Here is an 18,085-nt window from a genome sequence, read left to right on the forward strand (position 1 = left end):
TCCAAATGAGTAAATAAAAAATTCCCCCCCCCCAGTTTTATTGAGATATAATTGACAGCACTTTATAAGTTTAAGGTGTACAGCATAATCATTTGACTTAGATACATCATGAAATGGTTACCACATGGATTTATTGAGCATCTGTCATCTCATATTGATACATTAAAGAAATAGAAAAAAAGGCATTTTCCTTGTGATGAGAACTCTTAGGATTTTCTCTCTTAACAGTTTCCATATATAACATTCAACAGTGTTAATTAGCTTTATCATGTTGTACATTTACTTTCTAGTACTTATTTATCTTATAACTGGAAGTGTGTACCTTTGCCCACCTTCACCCACTCCCTTTCCTCCCAGTCCCTGCCTCTGGTAGCCACAAATCTCATCTCTTTTTCTATGAGTTTGTTTTTGAAGTATAGTTGACCTATGAACTATGTTAATTCCTGGTGTACTACACAGTGATTCGATATTTCTATACATTTCAAAATGGTCACCATGGTAAGTTATCTGTCACCACACAAAGATATTGCATAGTTACTGCCTATATTCCCCACACTGTAGCTTTCATACTTGTGACTGGTGTTTTGTAACTGAAAGTTTGTGCCTCTTAATCTCCCTCATCTATTTCTTTCCTCCCTCCACTCCCTTCTCTCTGGCAACCACATGTTTGTTCTCTGTATCTATTATTCCATTTCTGTTTGTCAACTGAGTAAATTTAAAGATCAGATTGGCTTTATTCAGTGATTCATGAATCAGGCAACATCCCATCTAGCAATAGAAAGGAGTTCCACTGAGCTGTAGAAAAGGAAAGTTTTTTAAAGGCAGGAAGAAGGGTAGGCAGATAAAGGAAATTATTAGCAAAGAATGCATTGTTTCAGGCAAGGTCACCCTCCCAAGGGGAATGGAAGAGCCTGTTGGGCAGATAACCTCTCTAGTGCTGACCGTGTAATTCCAGATTGACTGGTTAAAGGTTACATTTCTGGGGATGTTGAGACTGCAATTAGGTTAGGTATTAAGTCTTGGTTTGCTGACATAGGGTTTAGCACAAATGACTCCATTTTGGGCCTGCTATCTCCTTTTTAACAGGAACAAATAGCTGTCAACAGGATTATGGATAAACAAATTTTGGTATATCTCTGCAATGGAATGCTACTTAGTAAGAGAAGGCAGACACAGTGAGAACATACAGTGTAATTTAATTTTTATGAAATTCAAGAACATGAAAAAGATACAGTGTAATAAAGTAGATCCATGAGTGTTTGAGACTGATAATGGGGAGCTGACTATGAAGGTGATTAAAATGTTTTGTATCTTGTAATGGCTGTTATAGGGGTATATACATTCATTAAAATGCATCAAACTGGTCACTGGAAGTGGGTGCCTTGTATTGTGTGTAAGTTATACCTCAGCATTGATTGCTTTTTTAAAGTAGTTCTTGCAATCTCTGAATATTTGAAGGCCTCCTACAGGAGTCAGGTAAGAGAATTCATAGAGGTGCAATCTCTTAAATCTCATCCTTTTCATTGCTCTTTACTCAGCAGTATTACAGTAATTCTTGAAGAGAAGATGAGAACCTGATTGCTTTCTGAAATTCCTATGCTAGTGGTCAGAAATCACCAACAGCTTCACTTGGCAGGGTTTTCTCCCCTTCCTTTTACCTACAATCTGTGCCAGCCACACAATAGAAATCTCAAATGAGGGGTTTTAATTGGGAGGCATTAGTGTTTATTACTTAGATGAACAGAGCTGTGAGAAAGCAGAAATTGCACATAAGAATAAAGATAGATTAGCAGTCTCTGCACCTGATGTGTTTTAAAGAGTATAGAAAAAGAATGTTTCAGGAGAGAAGAACCTCCCTAGCTCAGAGACAGCAATGAGCAACGAAGAGCTCGGCCCTTCTGGAGCGAAGAGTTCATCCTGGACAGTCACAAGACCTAATAACGGGCCTATAGAGCAAAGGATGAATGCTGATGTAGGGAGTAGGAATGTGTTTGAATAACATACTATATGTAGCCTTTCTGAGTTTTAAGAAGTGAGTTGTGCGTGTGTGTATGTGTGTGTGTGTGTATGTATATATATATATATATATATATATATTTTTTTTTTTTTTTTTTTTTTAACCATACCACTCTTTCTTTATTGGTCAATTTTAGACACTGCCTGTTGACCTCCTAGGATGGCGCCCCCGAGGCCTTAGCCTTTTCACAAACACCGCAGCTCCACTCACACTCTTTTCTCCCTTACCCTTTCCTCCCAGCAGCACAGTTTTTTGGTTAAACTCGTGTTCACCGTTTTTCAGTGTTACGGCACTGTAAATATTATTCACCACCGAGCTGGTAACGTTCTCATGAGTTTTCCTTGGTGTCTTGACGGTTTTCCTGGACTTAACAGCTTCTGCTTTGACATGCTCAGTCTCCCACGTTCCGTCGTGCGGAATCTCCGCACTTTCCCCGAGGCTTGCAGCACCGTTTCCCGGACGCCTGTGGGGGGGCCGTCAGTCCCGACTGTCCCGTCTTCCAGGAGCCTCCACGCTCCTGCTGGAATCAGACCCGCGAGTCAGCGGGGCCCCCGAGCTGCGTTTGTCGTCGTCATCCTTGACGTGCCTTTTGCCTCTCTTGTTAGATCTTTGCTTTTCAAAATATTACTTTTCAGTTTAAATCCTTGTTTAGGTTAACCTTCTCCTCCAGAAGTTTGCTGGGGGTACAGCGCACGAGTGATTAATTGTTCCAAGTCCTTGCAGTTCTGAAAATGTCTTTATTTTGCTTAGCTGGGTATAAATTCTAGGTTCCAAATTATTTTCTTTTAGAACTTTTCCCTTGGAAAGCATTGTTCCTTTTCCTCAGGCACCCAGCAGGAGGTCTGATACCAGTCTGATTCTTTTCTTTTGAAATAATTGTCTCTTTAAAAACTTGTAGCATTTTTTCCTTTTGAATTCTGAAAGGTCAGGACAGTGTGTCAGGGTGCGGTCTTCCTTTGGCTCTGGGAGATTTTCCTCACGATTTCTTAGATAACTTTCTATTGTCCTTCCTTTCTATTCTGTGCTTTTAATGAAATTCCTGTTTAGTCTGACGTTGAACTTCCTGGATTGTTGTTCTTTATCAAGATCCCTTTTTATCCTGTGAATATTTTTTCCCTGTATTTTTTTTTTGGTAATCTATTTTATTTTTTATGTTTTTAATGAAATATAACTCATACATTAGTTTCAGTTAGGTCCTATTTGAATCATAGCACAGATGGTAACAAGGAGCTGTTGATTTGGAAATGATAAGATCAAAGAGTAAACGAGGGTTCATGTGATCAAAGAACAGAACCCTGTGAAAAGTAGCATGGAATAGTCTTAAGGTCCTGTAATAAAACCGCCTAGGTTTTCATACCTCCTCCGTTGTTCTGGAGTTTAGTTTTGTATTTTTTGTTGGTGGTGGTTAAAAAACAGAGATTATGTCATTTCTAAAGTCCCTTTTATTTCTAATTTTCATGGCTATATGAGATGGTGAGTGTTAATTGAATCTGTTGCGGTGATCATTTCACAGTATGTGTGTGTGTGCTGGCTAAGCGAGCACTAGTTCCCAATCTATGTATAGCATACTGTCATGCTGCACAGTGATGTATGTCAGTTGTTTCTCAATAAAACTGGATGAAAAAGTGAATGAAAGTTTATATGCAAAGTTTTGATGATGTGATATTGGTGTTAGTTGTGGCGAAGTTTTGGGTATTTCACTATATGAAACTAGTAAGTGAGATTAAGGATGGACATCGGTTCATTGTTTGTAATTATTTCTTCATTTTCTTTGTAGGGATTAATCATTTCATGAGAGAGACAGTGAAGAATTGTAAAAGAGATGGATTTGTTCAGACCATTTTGGGAAGGCGTAGATATTTACCAGGAATCAAAGACAACAACCCTTATCGTAAAGCTCACGTACGTTGAAATTTCTCTGGATTTTTAACTTAATATTTTAATGATACATACTTTTTCAGCAAAGACTGCACCCTAATATCCTTTTTAGAGATCACAAGCGTATTAATTGGATCTTCTGTTTCATGAAGAACTTCTGAAGTGGTGGTACATGCCAGTATTTGCTGAACACAATCTTTAGGAGACTAATGTAAATACAGGTTCGCTTAATAATGCTTCAATTAAAGATGTTCTGTTTTATTTTATTTATTTATTTTTTTAAAGATGTTCTGTTTTAATAAGCCAATTATTTTTTAGCTTTGGTAATAAGTTACATATAAACTTAATTCTTACATTTGCTAATTGTTCTTTGTTTCAGATATCAGATACTAGTTTGTCGTGTCACACCAGATTGCCAGTCTTCAGAAATTAGTCAGTCATTGAATTGTGGTGTTTTTTGGTTCATTGCTTTTGTTTATTTATTGTAAAAGCACTGGCTCATCAGAGGTTATTAGGATACCCAAATATTAAAGAAGGCTATTTTTAATATCATTCAAAATATTTATTGATGATGTTTACTCAAATTATGATTGAAATCTTTCTGAAATCATTGGGATCCATAGAAGTATTCTGTGTATCTGAGCATTTAAGTTTCTGTTACAGTCCAGACCTTCCTGTTTTAACTGGTTGTATTTTGCCCTTACCCCATACTTTTGTGTGTCAGTGCCCACTACACATTGTATGTAATGAAAATATCCAGCCCCCAAACTGCTAAACTTCTGTCTTGAGCTAAAATCTCTCAGAGCAATAATGTTCTTATGGACCATGGAAGAATAGTTGGGTTTTTGTTACTTCTTCACTCTCTCACCTCTCAAATATCCACATACAAACATCAGACATTTATCAGACTTTTACCATATCACCAGGTGAAGCAGGCACTGTAGTTGATGCACTAGGAAAAGTAAGTCTTAAAATGTATTGGAAGAGATAAATAAAGCAAGCTAAAATAATATAAAAAGTAACATGCATACTCAATTATTATTTTTTTTAATATAATTGCTTTATACTCTTGTACCAGTTTTTGAGGTACACCAAGGTCAATCATCTGTATTTATACACACATCCCCGTGTTCCCTCCCTCCCTCGACTCCACCCCCCTCCCCGTCCCAGTCCTCTAAAACATCATCCATCATCGAGTTGAACTCCCTTTGTTATACAGCAACATCCCACTGGCTATCTACTTTACAGTTGGCAGTATATATATGTCTACGCTACTGTCTCACTTCGTCTCAGCTTCCCCTTCACCCCCCGCCCCCCCAAACCTTGAATTCTCCAGTCCATTCTCTGCATCTGCATTCTTATTCTTGTCTTGTCACTGGGTTCATCAGTACCATTTTTAGATTCCGTATATATGAGTTAGCATACAATATTTGTCTTTCTCTTTCTGACTTACTTCACTCTGTATGACAGACTCTAGGTCTTTCCACCTCATTACATATAGCTCCATCTCATTCCTTTTTACAGCTGCATACTCAATTATTTCGGCTTCTGCAGGAGATAGGACTTATACAGATTCTTGAAGACTATTTTAAGTTTAGATTGATGAGAAAAAGATAATCACAAGTGAATAAGAGTCTGAGTAAGGATTGGCTAAAAGCCAATCTGGTAGGAGTGGATAGTTTTTGTTGTCACTTAGGAGCAGATAATTTTCTACTGGTCAGATGGAATCAGCTATTGGAAGGCTCTTAATGGCAGGCTGAGAAATTTGGGCTTGATCTATTATTGGGATTGATTATGTTTCTTGAGATTTACATAAGGAAAAATGGAGCATAGAATTATTAATGTTAATGAACCATATACTTTTTTAAAAAACTAATATTTTTTGAATTTAAAAATGTGAGAATAAGACTTTTCATGCCAATTCCTTAGGAGTCAGAGTTCTGATTCATTATGTTGTTGCTGAGGGAAAAAAAAATTTTGACCCTCTGAATCAGAAATGGAGTAAATATAGCCAGATTTATTGATTGGTTTTTGTTTAGTTTGGTTTTACTTTCTATTTCAACTTTTATTGTACTGCAGAGTATACATAGAGAAAGCACAAAAAATAAAGGTAAATTTCAATAAATGATCCTAGAGCTGTACCTATGTAACTCTCATATGAGCCAAAAAATAGAATATTGTCAGCACCCCAGAAGCTCCCCTCATGCTTTTTCCTAATCGCCACCTACTGCCTTCCCAGAAATAACCACTGTAACTTCTAACCCTATGGTTTTGTTCTATGTGTTTTTGACCTCTGTGTATAGCATATGTATGTATCTGTGTTTAGCTTCTTTCATGCAAAATTACATAGGCAAGTCATTTATGTTGTTTCATTTAGGGGTGCTGTATAGCGCTGTTATTATGAATATACCACAATTTATGCATTTTTCCATTGATGGGTTTCTAGTTTGGAGCTATTATGGATCTTGCTGACTTGGTCATTCTTGTCCAAGGTCCTTGATGCACATGTGTTTCCGTTTGTGTTTGGTAAAGTGGTAGACATAGAATCACTGCTTACCTTCAACTTCAGTAGATAAAGCCACATTGTGTTACGTGGTGGTTGTAGCAATTTGTCCTCCTGTGTAAGTCTGAGTTCTCATTTGCTCTGCATCCTTGCCAACATTTGCTAATAAGTTAATATAATTTTAGCTTTTCTGGTGGATGTAAAGTAGTATCTTGTAGTTTTAATTTACTTTTTCTTGAATACTAATGAAGTAAAGCAACTTAACATTTATTAGCTATTTAGTTATTTTTTCTTGGGAAAGTGCCAACTCACATTTTCTTGTTCATTTTTTTTTGGGTGTCTCTTTCTTATCGATTTGGAGGAGCCTGTTATTGGTTGCATGTGTGGGAAATATTCTCTCCCACACTGTGGTCTTTTTATTCTCTTATTTAGTAATTTTAGAGGAAAAGAGGGTATTAATTTTGTTTACTGTTAAATTTTTAAAATTGAGAAATAGCATTTGTGCAGTAAAGGGCACAAATATTGAGTGTAAATCTTGAAGTTTTACCTATGTATATACCCATATAACCACCACCATGATCGTGATGGAGAGTTTTGCCAGCACCCCAGAAGGCTTATTTATGCTCTCTCCAAGTCAATACTATCCCCACTGTGCACACACACAAAAGTGTAGGTTAGTTTTATATGAACTTGAATTTTATTTGAATGCAATTATACCATATGCACTTTTGGGTCTGACTTTTTTTCATTCAAATATTAGTCTATGACATTCACGTGCCATGAGCAGCTATAGTTCATGTCTTTATTTAGCTGAATAGTATTCCACTGTAGGAACATATCAGCAATTTATTTAACTATTCTAATGTTGACAGACTTTCTGGTTATTTTCAGGTTTAGGCTATCATTAATAAAGCCACTGTGAGTATTCTTGTATTTGTCTTTTGGTGACACCCAATTCCGTTACCTTAGAGTGGAACTGCTGAGTCATAGAGTAAGCATATTTTTATCTTTTATCTGCCTAACAGTTTTGCAAAGTCATTATTCCAGTTTTCATTACCATCAGCAATGTATCTACATTCTTGCTGTTACTTGATATCATTGGTCTTTTTACTTTTAACCATTCTGGTATTTGAGTCTTGGTACTTCATTATGCTTTTAATTTGCTTTTCCCTGATGACTAGTGATGTTGAACTCCATTTTTATGTTTATTAACATATCTTTTTTTTTGAAGCATCTGTGTAAGTCTTTTTGTTTTTGTTTTTGAATTGTCTGTCCTTTAATTGATTTATGAGAGTCCTTTATATATTCCAGATATGAGTCCCTTGCTTCCATGGATTTATCAGTCTTTTGTATTATTGTAGTGCTTTCCTTGATCTGTTTAAGAAAGATTTCTCTACCCTAATGTCAAGACAATATTCTCTAGAAGTTTTTGGTCTTGACTTTTATATTTATATCTGTAATCAACCAGGAATTGATTTTTATACATTTTGAGAAATTGAGGGTCAACTATATACAATTGTCCAAACTGTTTATTGAAAAGACTGAGTGCCCGCCTTCCCTTGCCCTGCCCCAGTGCTCTGCAGTGCCTCCTCTGCCAAAAATTAAATTTACAAATATGGATGTGTCTGTCTCTGGGCACATTGTTTTAGTCTATTGTATTTACTCATCCTTTAAGCAGTGCCATATTGTGCCTTAGTTATGCAGCTAGTTTATAAGATGTTTTGATATATGGTAAAGTAAGTTTTTCCAACTTTCTTTTTTTTCTCCCCTCTAAGAATATTTGCCTATTCTTGGTTTTCTGCATTTCCATATAAATTGTAGAAGCAGCTTGTGAATTTCTATACAAACACGAAATCCTGTTGGGATTTTTTAATTGCAGTTGCCTTGAGTTCTTAGATCAAGATGGGATTAATGGACATATTTATAAATTTGGGTTTTCCAGTTGATAAACATGTTATATATATCCATTTATTTAGGTCTGTAGGTCTTTTAAAAGTCTCTCAGTAATGATGTATAGTTTTGGAGAAGAGATCTTACAAGGTTTTTATTAAATTTATAGCTAGATATTTGAAAAGTTTAATGCTATTGCGAATGGTATCTTTTTAAATTCTTTTCCTTCCCGTTTTACGTTTTCTAACTCTTTGCTGCTGGTGCAGAAAGGTGACTGTCTTTATTGTTGTTCTTCTCTCTAGAAACCTTGCAAATATTGCTTACTGATTCCAAAATTTTATTTGTGGATGATTTTAGGTATTCTAGCTACGCAGTTATTATCTGCCAAAAAAAAAAAAAAAGTTTTATAACTGCCTTTGCAAGTCTTATTTTTTTTTTTTTTTAAACACTTTTGCTTGACTTACTAGCCAGGATGATGTTGATTAGAATTAGTGATTTTGCCACTTTTCAGGTCTCAGAGGGAAATGTTAAACATTTTACCAATAAGTAGAACTTTTCTTTAGGTTTTTAATAGTGTCTGTGTCAGAAAAAGTAAGTTCCCTTATATATGTGCTTGTAGGCCATGGAGTCTCCATCAGAACTACTCAACTCTCATGTCCTAGTGCAAATACAATCAGAGACACTACAGAAATGAGTGTGCAGCTGTGCTCCAGTGAAACTCTATTTACACAAACAAGAGGTGGGCCAGACTTGGCCTGTAGGCTGTAGTTTGCCCACCCCTGGCCTAGCTGTTTCTGCTTTAAATGTAATCTGCCTTTTTTCTCTAGGTTGCTTTCTTGCTTTCAGTATTTTTCTTTCCTTGTGCTTTCTAGCAGATTTTCTGTGATGTGCTTTTTTTTTTTTACTTCACGTCCCTGTGTGTGGGTGTGTGTGTTTAATTGATCCTTTTTTGAGGGAATTAGGACTTCTTGAATCTGTACCTTGAGATCTTTTGTTGATTTTGGAAAATTCTTAGTCATTTCTTCTTCAGTCATTGCTTCATCAAAATCTCTCCTCTCTTTCTAGAACTTCTATTATGAAATTTTTAAACTTTTTAATTCCTCACTTTTCACATCCTCTGGTATTTTCCGTGTTTATATTTTATATCATGCTTAATTCTGGATATTTTCTTCTAACATATCTTTTTTTTTTTAAAGCTCTTTATTAGAATATAATTGCTTTACACTGTTGTGCCAGTTTTTGAGGTACACCAAAGTGAATCAGCTGTATTTATACATATATCCCCATATCCTCTCCCTCCCGTGACTCCCTCCTGCCCTCCCTGTCCTGGCCCTCTAAGGCACCACCCATCATCGAGTTGATCTCCCTTTGTTATGCAGCAACTTCCCACTAGCTATCTACTTTACAGTTGGTAGGGTATATATGTCTATGCTACTCTCTCACTTCATCCCAGTTTCCCCTTCGCCCCCCGCCCCCCCCAGCCCCGTGTCCTCCAGTCCATTCTCTGCATCTGCATCCTTAATCTTGCCCTGTCACTGGGTTCATCAGTACCTTTTTTTTTTTTTTTTAGATTCCGTATATTATGAGTTAGCATACAGTATTTGTTTTTCTCTTTCTGGCTTACTTCACTCTGTATGACAGACTCTACGTCTATCCATCTCCTTACATATAGCTCCATTTCATTCCCTTTTATGGCCGAGTAATGTTCCATTGTATATATGTGCCACATCTTCTTTATCCATTCATCTGTTGATAGGCATTTAGGTTGCTTCCGTGTCCTGGCTATTGTAAATAGTGCTGCAGTGAACATTATGGTACATGCTTCTTTTTGGATTATGGTTTTCTCAGGGTGTATGCCCAGTAGTGGGATTACTGGATCATATGGTAGTTCTATTTTTCGTTTTTTAAGGAACCTCCAAACTATTTTCCATAGTGGCTGTACCAACTTACATTCCCACTAGCAGTGTAGGAGAGTTCCCTTTTCTCCACACCCTCTCCAGCATTTATTGTTTCTAGATTTTTTGATGATGGCCATTCTGACCAATGTGAGGTGATACCTCATTTAACATATCTTTTAATTGGCTGATTTGCTCTTCAATTTGTTGTTGAGCAACTATTGAGCTTTTAGGTTCTAAATGATATAGAATTTTTCTAGCACCTCAGAAGGCCTTTTTATCCTCTCTCCAAGTCAGTACTATCTCCCCACTGCACACATACACCAAACAATAGGGAAGGCACTGTTTAAGGGCTTTAAGTTCTGTTGTTTTAATTTTTTTGGTTTGGGTATTTTGTTCTCTGCTGAAATATTCAATTTTTCCTTTTATTTTCTTGATAACATGATCATATTATAGTCTAATAAGACTGATAGTAGTCTGTAGTTGAATGTCTCATACTTGTATCCCTGTAATCTGTTCCTATTGCCTTTTGTTTTTCTTAGTTTTCTATAAAAGCAGTTGTATTGTCTCAACTCCTTACCAGGCCTCCTTCTACTTGTTGGGCTGTGAACCCTAATATTTGTTCCCACCCCCCAAGACCATCAAGTTCTGCTCAGCTTCCTAGCCTCTCAGCTGCCTCTTCTGGAATCTGTTGATTTCCCTGTGAGAAAGGGTGGCCTCCAATGCCAGGATCACCTCCTTGTTGTCCTTTCTTTCCCAGTTCTCTAGGTTCTATAATTCTTCACTTCCCTTTTCCTGTCTGATTCGTTCAAAGAGGCATTTTCTGACCAGCTTTTCTGGTTGTTGTCAGTGGAAGGGTTGGTCCTAACAGCATAATCTCCTATTGCCAGTAACCTATATATTTTTATGCACATGAAAACGCTCTGGTGATGAGAAGGGACTGAGGTTGTGGGACACAAAGCCAAGACTGCCAAGTTTTCTTATTTTGGAATAGAATCAGGGAAGTACAGTATCACGAGAATGAATTATATATTTTAGTTATATTTGCTTATGTCACAGTATAAACAACCTCCAAATTTCAGTGACTTATAATAAGAAACTTTATTTTTAATTCATGTTATAGTTTAGTACTGGATTGACTAGGGCTCTGCTCTGTATATTCTTCATTCTAAAATTCAGAGTAAAGCAAAGTCCCTATCTGGGATAAGCCCTTTTTTGTGACAGTGTTAGATAGCTTTTAAAATTCCTTACATGTGCTGTATGTCAGTTTTACTCACATTTTATTGACCAAAACAAGTCAAGGTCATTCTTTTAGAGTGAGAAGCACTTTGAATCACATGGCAGTGGGTAGGGGCTATGGGACTTCACAGAGAAGGGCAGCGAGTAAGCAATAATAACATAATGCACTGCACAAAGGCATATGGTTTCGAGAAGGGGAACAGTCAGTAGAACTTTGAAATTCAGTCACTCTTTAAACAGTGACAACTGAGTGAGTTTAGAATGGATTCATCAGCATTTGACAAAACAATAGTTTAAGAAAAAAAAGTCTATCTCTGTAACCAGTATTTAATATACTAGGAGTTGGTTGTAGCCCAGGTGACAGGGAACTAGAGAACACCTCTCAGGTTACGTAGCTCCCTTTAGTGAGTAGACCCTTCCCATTTTCTGAGCCCTTTTGGGACAACAGGAGTGATATGCATAGACAGATTACACCTTGGATATTAACCTAGACCCCTATTCCTGTTGCCCCAGGATGATCACATGTAGCAGCTATGGTTACCTGCCAAGAAGCTCACAGCAGCAGTAATTTTAGGGATGTTCTTATTTAATACCTAGGCATCTAGGATCTGCATTTTCACTAGCAGCTAATGATTAGCCCCAACAGCCCATAAAGAGCTCTGATTCATAGCAGAGGGCTGCAGACTTGCTGTGGCCAACTACATAGGACTAAGAGGCCACTGATGTGGAGGATGTGCTGGAAACATTTCAACCCACATCACAAAGAGTGGTATTCTAATTATATCTATTTAGGATTAAGAGGAATTGTATTTTGAGGAATAGATCCTTTGAAGTGACGTTTAGGACATTTATAATATATTTTTTTAAGCAATGTTGAGCTTCTAGATACATTTAAGTGTAATGTAGTTCCTAAGTGTTGAAGATTTCTAAACTGAAGCAATCTGACCTTCTTCTGTTTAGTTTGTCCTCCCGTGAATGACAGCCCAGAATTTAGGGCCCTGGATCATTCCAGTCATTATTCTTAGGATGCAGCTTATAGTTGATTTCTTGGGTCACATCTCAGTTCCGGATTTCCAGTCTCGTTGCACACGTGAGCACTAACCTGTGGACACCAGAAGAGCAGTTGTGAAACCATGTTGGCGTGTCTGATGGAGCACCTGCTTCTGTTGTTTTTCACAGGCTGAGCGGCAGGCTGTCAACACAAGAGTCCAAGGTTCGGCGGCTGATATTGTCAAAACAGCCACAGTTAATATTCAGAAGCAGTTGGAGACCTTCCACTCAACCTTCAAATCCCATGGCCATCGGGAGAGTATGCTCCAGAGTGACAGGACAGGTTTGTTCATAAATGAGGCCCCTGCTGTAACATGGTGAGATTAATTATGTCAGAAAAGACAAGGGGGGGATGATTTATATTTACTTCTCAGCAGTTCTCAAACATTTTGGTCTCATGATGTCTTTACACTCTGAGAATTATTAAGGATCCCAAAGAGCTTTTGTTTATGTGTGTTATATCTGCTAATATTTACCATATTAGAAATTAAAACTGGGAATTTAAAAATATTTATTAACATTTACAGATAACGATAATAAACCCACCATGTGTTAGCATAAGTAACATATTTTTATGAAAATAACCACATTTTTTTTCAGAACAAAAAAAAATTCATGATGACAGGTTTTATTTTACTTTTCTGAAAATCTCTTTAATGTCTGGCTTAAGAAAAGAGAGTTGGATTCTCTTATATATTTCTGCATTCAGTTTGTTGCAGTATCACCTGTTCTGTAATCTCTGGAATACCCTCTGTAGAGTCTAGGATGGTAAATGTCCCAGTCTGTGGGAGACTGGTAGTTTCCCAGAATGTGGGACTTTCAGTGCTAAAACCAGGATAATTAATTGGTCACCTTGCCGTATGCTTATGAGAGAAGGAGACTGAAAAAGGAAAATAACCTCTGGGTGTTATTAGGAAAATAATTTGACTTTGCAGATGCTTTGAAAGAATCTCAGGGATCCTCATAGGTCCTCAGACGACACCTTAAGAACATGTTAATTTTCCTGTTCATGACCTTCCATGAACACATGCACACATTCACACTTTTATATTTGTAGAAAGAGGATGTGTGGTCAAACTTATTTGGGGAATAACATTGTACTTTGTGCTTTGGAGGATTTAGAAGTAAAAGTTGTCAACTTGTGTTAGAATTTTAAATCTAAGGAAAGGAAGATATGATACCTGACTGTGAAATATTTACATGACTCTTCACAGCAGAATGATGCAGTGTCTAAAGGAGGATACAGATAGTATCGCTTTCAGAGTGAGTGAGGACAATGTGGGTATGTCGCTGAGGGTGACTTCACTGGGTCATGCTGAGTGGAAGGCAGTAGCAGGTCAGTAGGATCACAGGGAGCTGAGCCTGAGGAAGCAGACCACACAGGGAACAGGGGGATCACGGCATTCTGCGTCCGAAGCCAAGTAACCAAGGGAAATCAAGGAGGACAAAGGTATAATGATTAGAAAGACTAGAGCATCCAGACAGCCAGTGATGAAGATAAGTGGAACCCAATGGGGCAGATCAGATTTTAGCCAAACTGGCAAACAGATGCACAGCCTTTGCAGCCCTCGTACAGAAGCAACTTGCCATGCCGCATCTGCCTTTGTTCTGTTACCCTGCGAGAACCACCTCTGAGAAAACTTGGTCTGCAGGTAGTGACAGCTAAAGAATTCTCTCTGAGGGAAGCACCAGATATTGAGGGAGATGGTATTTGTACGTTCCTAAAGAATAAGTAGGGAATTTGGATGGCAAAAAGGCAGGACTGCTGTGAGAAATGGGCAAACAATAAAAGGCAGTTACTCTAAAAGTATTAATGTTGAAATTTATTTTAGTGATCAGAGCGCCTAATTTGTACCAACTAGGCCCACTAGTTACGAAACAGTGACTAAGTCTAGTACAGTGATTTTTAACCATTTTTGGATTCATAAGTTCTTTCGAGAATCTACTGAAAAGGTATACATCATCTTTACAGAAAAATGTACAGACATAGACCTTTACATATATCTTTAAGGAATTTGCATATTCTCTGAAGCCCACATTTGGACTCTAGGATTAGAAATCACTTGTCTAGAATATGTGGTCCAGTTGGGGAGTCACCAGTTCTACCATGATGATGCTTCTGGCCAGAAAAAGACATCAGGGAGTGTCAGCTCCATTTACTGACGGCTCTGTCAGACTCCTCATTTCTGGGAGGAAGTAGGTAGAGATTTGAGTTTACCGGATAGGTGCGCTAGGTAGCAACCAGCAAGTAATTATTTTCTTGATAGTTCCAAATTTTGTGTGTTTTAATCTCTTAATTATAATTTCCCAGGATTTCTCAAAATCTCTCTTTAAAGAAAAAAAACCTCTCCCAATGCACAGTGACATGCTGATAAGTTTTGCTGCTTTTTTCATGGGGTAGGATTGTTACCAAAGAGAAAACTGCAGGGGATGTTCTGCCCCATCAGAGGAGGCTTCTTCATCCTTCAACTCCATGACGAACTCTTATATGAAGTGGCAGAAGAGGATGTTGTTCAGGTATTTTTGCAGTGTTTTTGTCCTTTCTATAGAATGCTAAGACACTGTAGGTCAGGCTAAGATGCATGAGATTTCTGGAACACTTCCCTAGCCCCAGAATGGCCATAGAAAAGTAGAATCCCTAAGGGTAGAGAAAGAACTAAGAGTGCTCAGCTTTAAACTCATTTTAAAAGAAATTCCTGATGCAGGGATATTTGTGTCTGTGAGAAGTTAGATGAGAAAGTGGAGTCTTGCCCTGAGGATTGCAAAGCTCTGAGCATTCTAGTGAACCTGGCAGAGCTTCTGCTCGTCAGTGCAGACTAGCGTGGGATTTAGAGTTTTAAGCACCATGAGGCAGAGCTCCAGTCTGGTTTATCACCTCAGTGGGTGGGTGGCAGACATTCTTTGATTGGGCAGAGTTTGTTAACCTCTTTTTTTTTTTTTTTTGTAGGTAGCTCAGATTGTCAAGAATGAAATGGAAAATGCCATAAAACTCTCTGTGAAACTGAAAGTGAAAGTGAAAATAGGTGCCAGCTGGGGAGAGCTGAAGGGCTTTGATGTGTGACTGTAGGGAAGCCTGGTGTAGGTACAGTCACATGGAAAGAATAGAGATTAATTACCCTTTTACCTGCTTCATGAAAACAGAAACCCTCAAGTCTCGATGAATTTATGATAGTAATTTTATAGTGAGAGTTTCAAAATTCTCTGTAGTGTGAGAAAACTTTTTTTGAGGCAAAATATCAAGTTTAATGATTATATTCAGTTGCAAAGAGTATTTAGGAAATTGCCTTTTATAGTTTACTGTGGCTCTAAACAGTTTCAGAACACATGCTTGAAATATGCACTTAGCACTTTGGGTCTGTCTGGCTGAGATGAAGAAAATGCAACGGCTGCCTCACGGGCATATTCGTCCCAACCAGGATTCAGACACTTGTGATACAGACCCTGGCAGGAGCCAGAGGTAGATAAGGATTTGGTTTCACATAAACCAGAGTTAGGCGTTGTGTGTGGTTTTCATCCAGTATTGATGTAAGACTACTGAAGTAGTATTTTTAAATAGCATTGGCTAGTAAATTAAGAATTCTATAAACTGATAAGACTTGGTATGGACATAGTCTAGGAATGGATTTTCATGAATTGCTGTTTCTTCTTCCTTTCCCTCTCCCAATTCATGCAATGAATGTATTTGTAATACTGAGGTACTATAAAACAAGCTACACCTCTTCAAGAGGTATTCTGATCTGTAAGATCAGATGTCTGTAGTGCAGTTTAATATAACACTGCCAGAGAAGGAAGACACCCCCTCATCAGTGCCTCAGTGCCTCTTTCTCTGTGGCATGGTGAGAATACTTTTGCTGAAAGATTGTACTTTATAATCCCAGTCAGAGTTGAATAACTAACTTTTTTTTTCTGTTTTAATAAAATTAACTTATGAGAACTTTACATCAGCAATTCAGTTTTTAAAATTGTGTTTGGTCTAAGTATCAGAAGCCCGTATATCCTATTTACTTATTCTGTAGTTTGTTCAACAATGTCTGTGCACATGGAAAGTGTTAATTATATTCTTAATCAGTTATAAGATCTCTTTTATGTTTATTAATCAGAATTTTAAAAGACAGCTGCTTTATAAACAAAGTGTAATACTCTATTAGTAGTTGGATATTAGTGCACAAGATCCTCAGACATTTTAATGGTGGGGGGAAGTGTGCGGAAGACGACAGAGGTAAGAGGGAAGTTACTATTTCTCGAGTTTTTTCCATGTTCACCTGTACCATGTTTCTCAGGAGAGCTGTAGTGCTGTTAGTATTCTGGTGGTCTTGAGAATCCAGCACAAGAGAAACCTTAATCTATTTACATGAGTGTTCTCCAGATATGAGTGCAGACGTATAGGTCACTTCCACCTCATTTTCTGTAGCCACGGCTCTACATCTGTGGCTACATGCATTTTCTCATCCTTTTTAACCTATCAGCAGGACTTAAAACAGGCACTCCTTGCTTCGCGTGATTCAGTTACGCAAAAATTCCAGTTTACTTAAATAACACTAGTGTCCCTACAACACAGTTCGAATTTCAGTCGACATGGTATATTAACTTAGTAATCACATAAAGTTCAAACTTCACTGGTAGCTCTTCAGTCCACAAATGACTGTGCTAGTAACAGATGCCCTTTGTGGTAGCCAGAATAATGCACCTCCCTTCTCCAAATGTTCACATCCTAATCCCCAAAACCTGTGAACATATTATATCACATGGCAAAAGGAACATCACTGATGTAATTAAGTTAGAGATCATGAGATGGGGAGATTCTCTGGGTGGTTCTAATATGAACACAAGGGTCCTTATGAGAGGAAGGCAGATGGTCAGAGTCAGAGGAGGAAATGTGACCATGGAAACAGAATGCAAACACCTCTAAAAACTGGAAAAGGCAGTGGAATGTACAGCCTCCAGAAGGGACACAGCCCTGCCAGCACCTTGATTTTAGCCCAGTAAGGACATGTTGGATTTCTGACCTCCAGAACTATGAGATAATTTGTGTTTTTGTTTGTTTTTCAGTTTTATTGAGATATAATTGACATATAGCACTGTATAAGTTTGTGTACAGCATAAGGACTTGACTTACATATATTGTGAAATGATTTCTACAATAAGTTGAGTTAGCATCCAACATCTCATTTAGATACAAAAAGTTTTTTTTCTTTGTGATGAGAACTTTTAGAATTTACTCTCTTAGCAACGTTCAAACATACAGTCTAGTAGTGTTAACTCTAGTCGTCATGCTGTATGTTACATCCCTATTTTCTATATATAAAGTCATGGAATCTGCAAATAGAGACAATTTTGCTTCCTCCTTTCCAATTTAGAAGCTGTTATTTCTTTTTTCTTGGCTGATTTCTAGCACTAAGACTTCCAGTACTATTTTTAACAGGAGTGGTTGAGAGTGGGCACACTTGTCTTATTCCAAATCTTAGAAGAAAAGCTTTTAACCTTTCATCATTGAGTATGATGTTAGCTTTGGGCTTGTTATATATGGCCTTCATTATGTTGAGGCACATTCCTTCCATACCTAATTTATTAAGAGTTTTTATTATGAACAGATGTTGAATATTGTCAGATGTT

General features: G+C 37.5%; 1 protein-coding gene across 1 annotated transcript in view; it reads left to right on the top strand.

Moving 5' to 3' along the window:
- POLQ (DNA polymerase theta) overlaps positions 1 to 16,344 on the top strand; it is a 112,075-nt gene extending 95,731 nt beyond the window's left edge. Inside the window, exons 27-30 of the mRNA XM_057697538.1 lie at positions 3,795 to 3,919; positions 12,602 to 12,755; positions 14,874 to 14,989; positions 15,420 to 16,344. Coding sequence (XP_057553521.1) covers positions 3,795 to 3,919; positions 12,602 to 12,755; positions 14,874 to 14,989; positions 15,420 to 15,533 — 509 coding nt within the window. The 3' untranslated portion in view covers positions 15,534 to 16,344. The remainder of the gene's footprint in view (positions 1 to 3,794; positions 3,920 to 12,601; positions 12,756 to 14,873; positions 14,990 to 15,419) is intronic.
- The last annotated feature ends 1,741 nt before the right edge of the window (positions 16,345 to 18,085 follow it).

Source organism: Hippopotamus amphibius, chromosome 10 (genome assembly GCF_030028045.1).
Source record: "Hippopotamus amphibius kiboko isolate mHipAmp2 chromosome 10, mHipAmp2.hap2, whole genome shotgun sequence".
Taxonomy (NCBI): Eukaryota; Metazoa; Chordata; class Mammalia; order Artiodactyla; family Hippopotamidae; genus Hippopotamus; species Hippopotamus amphibius.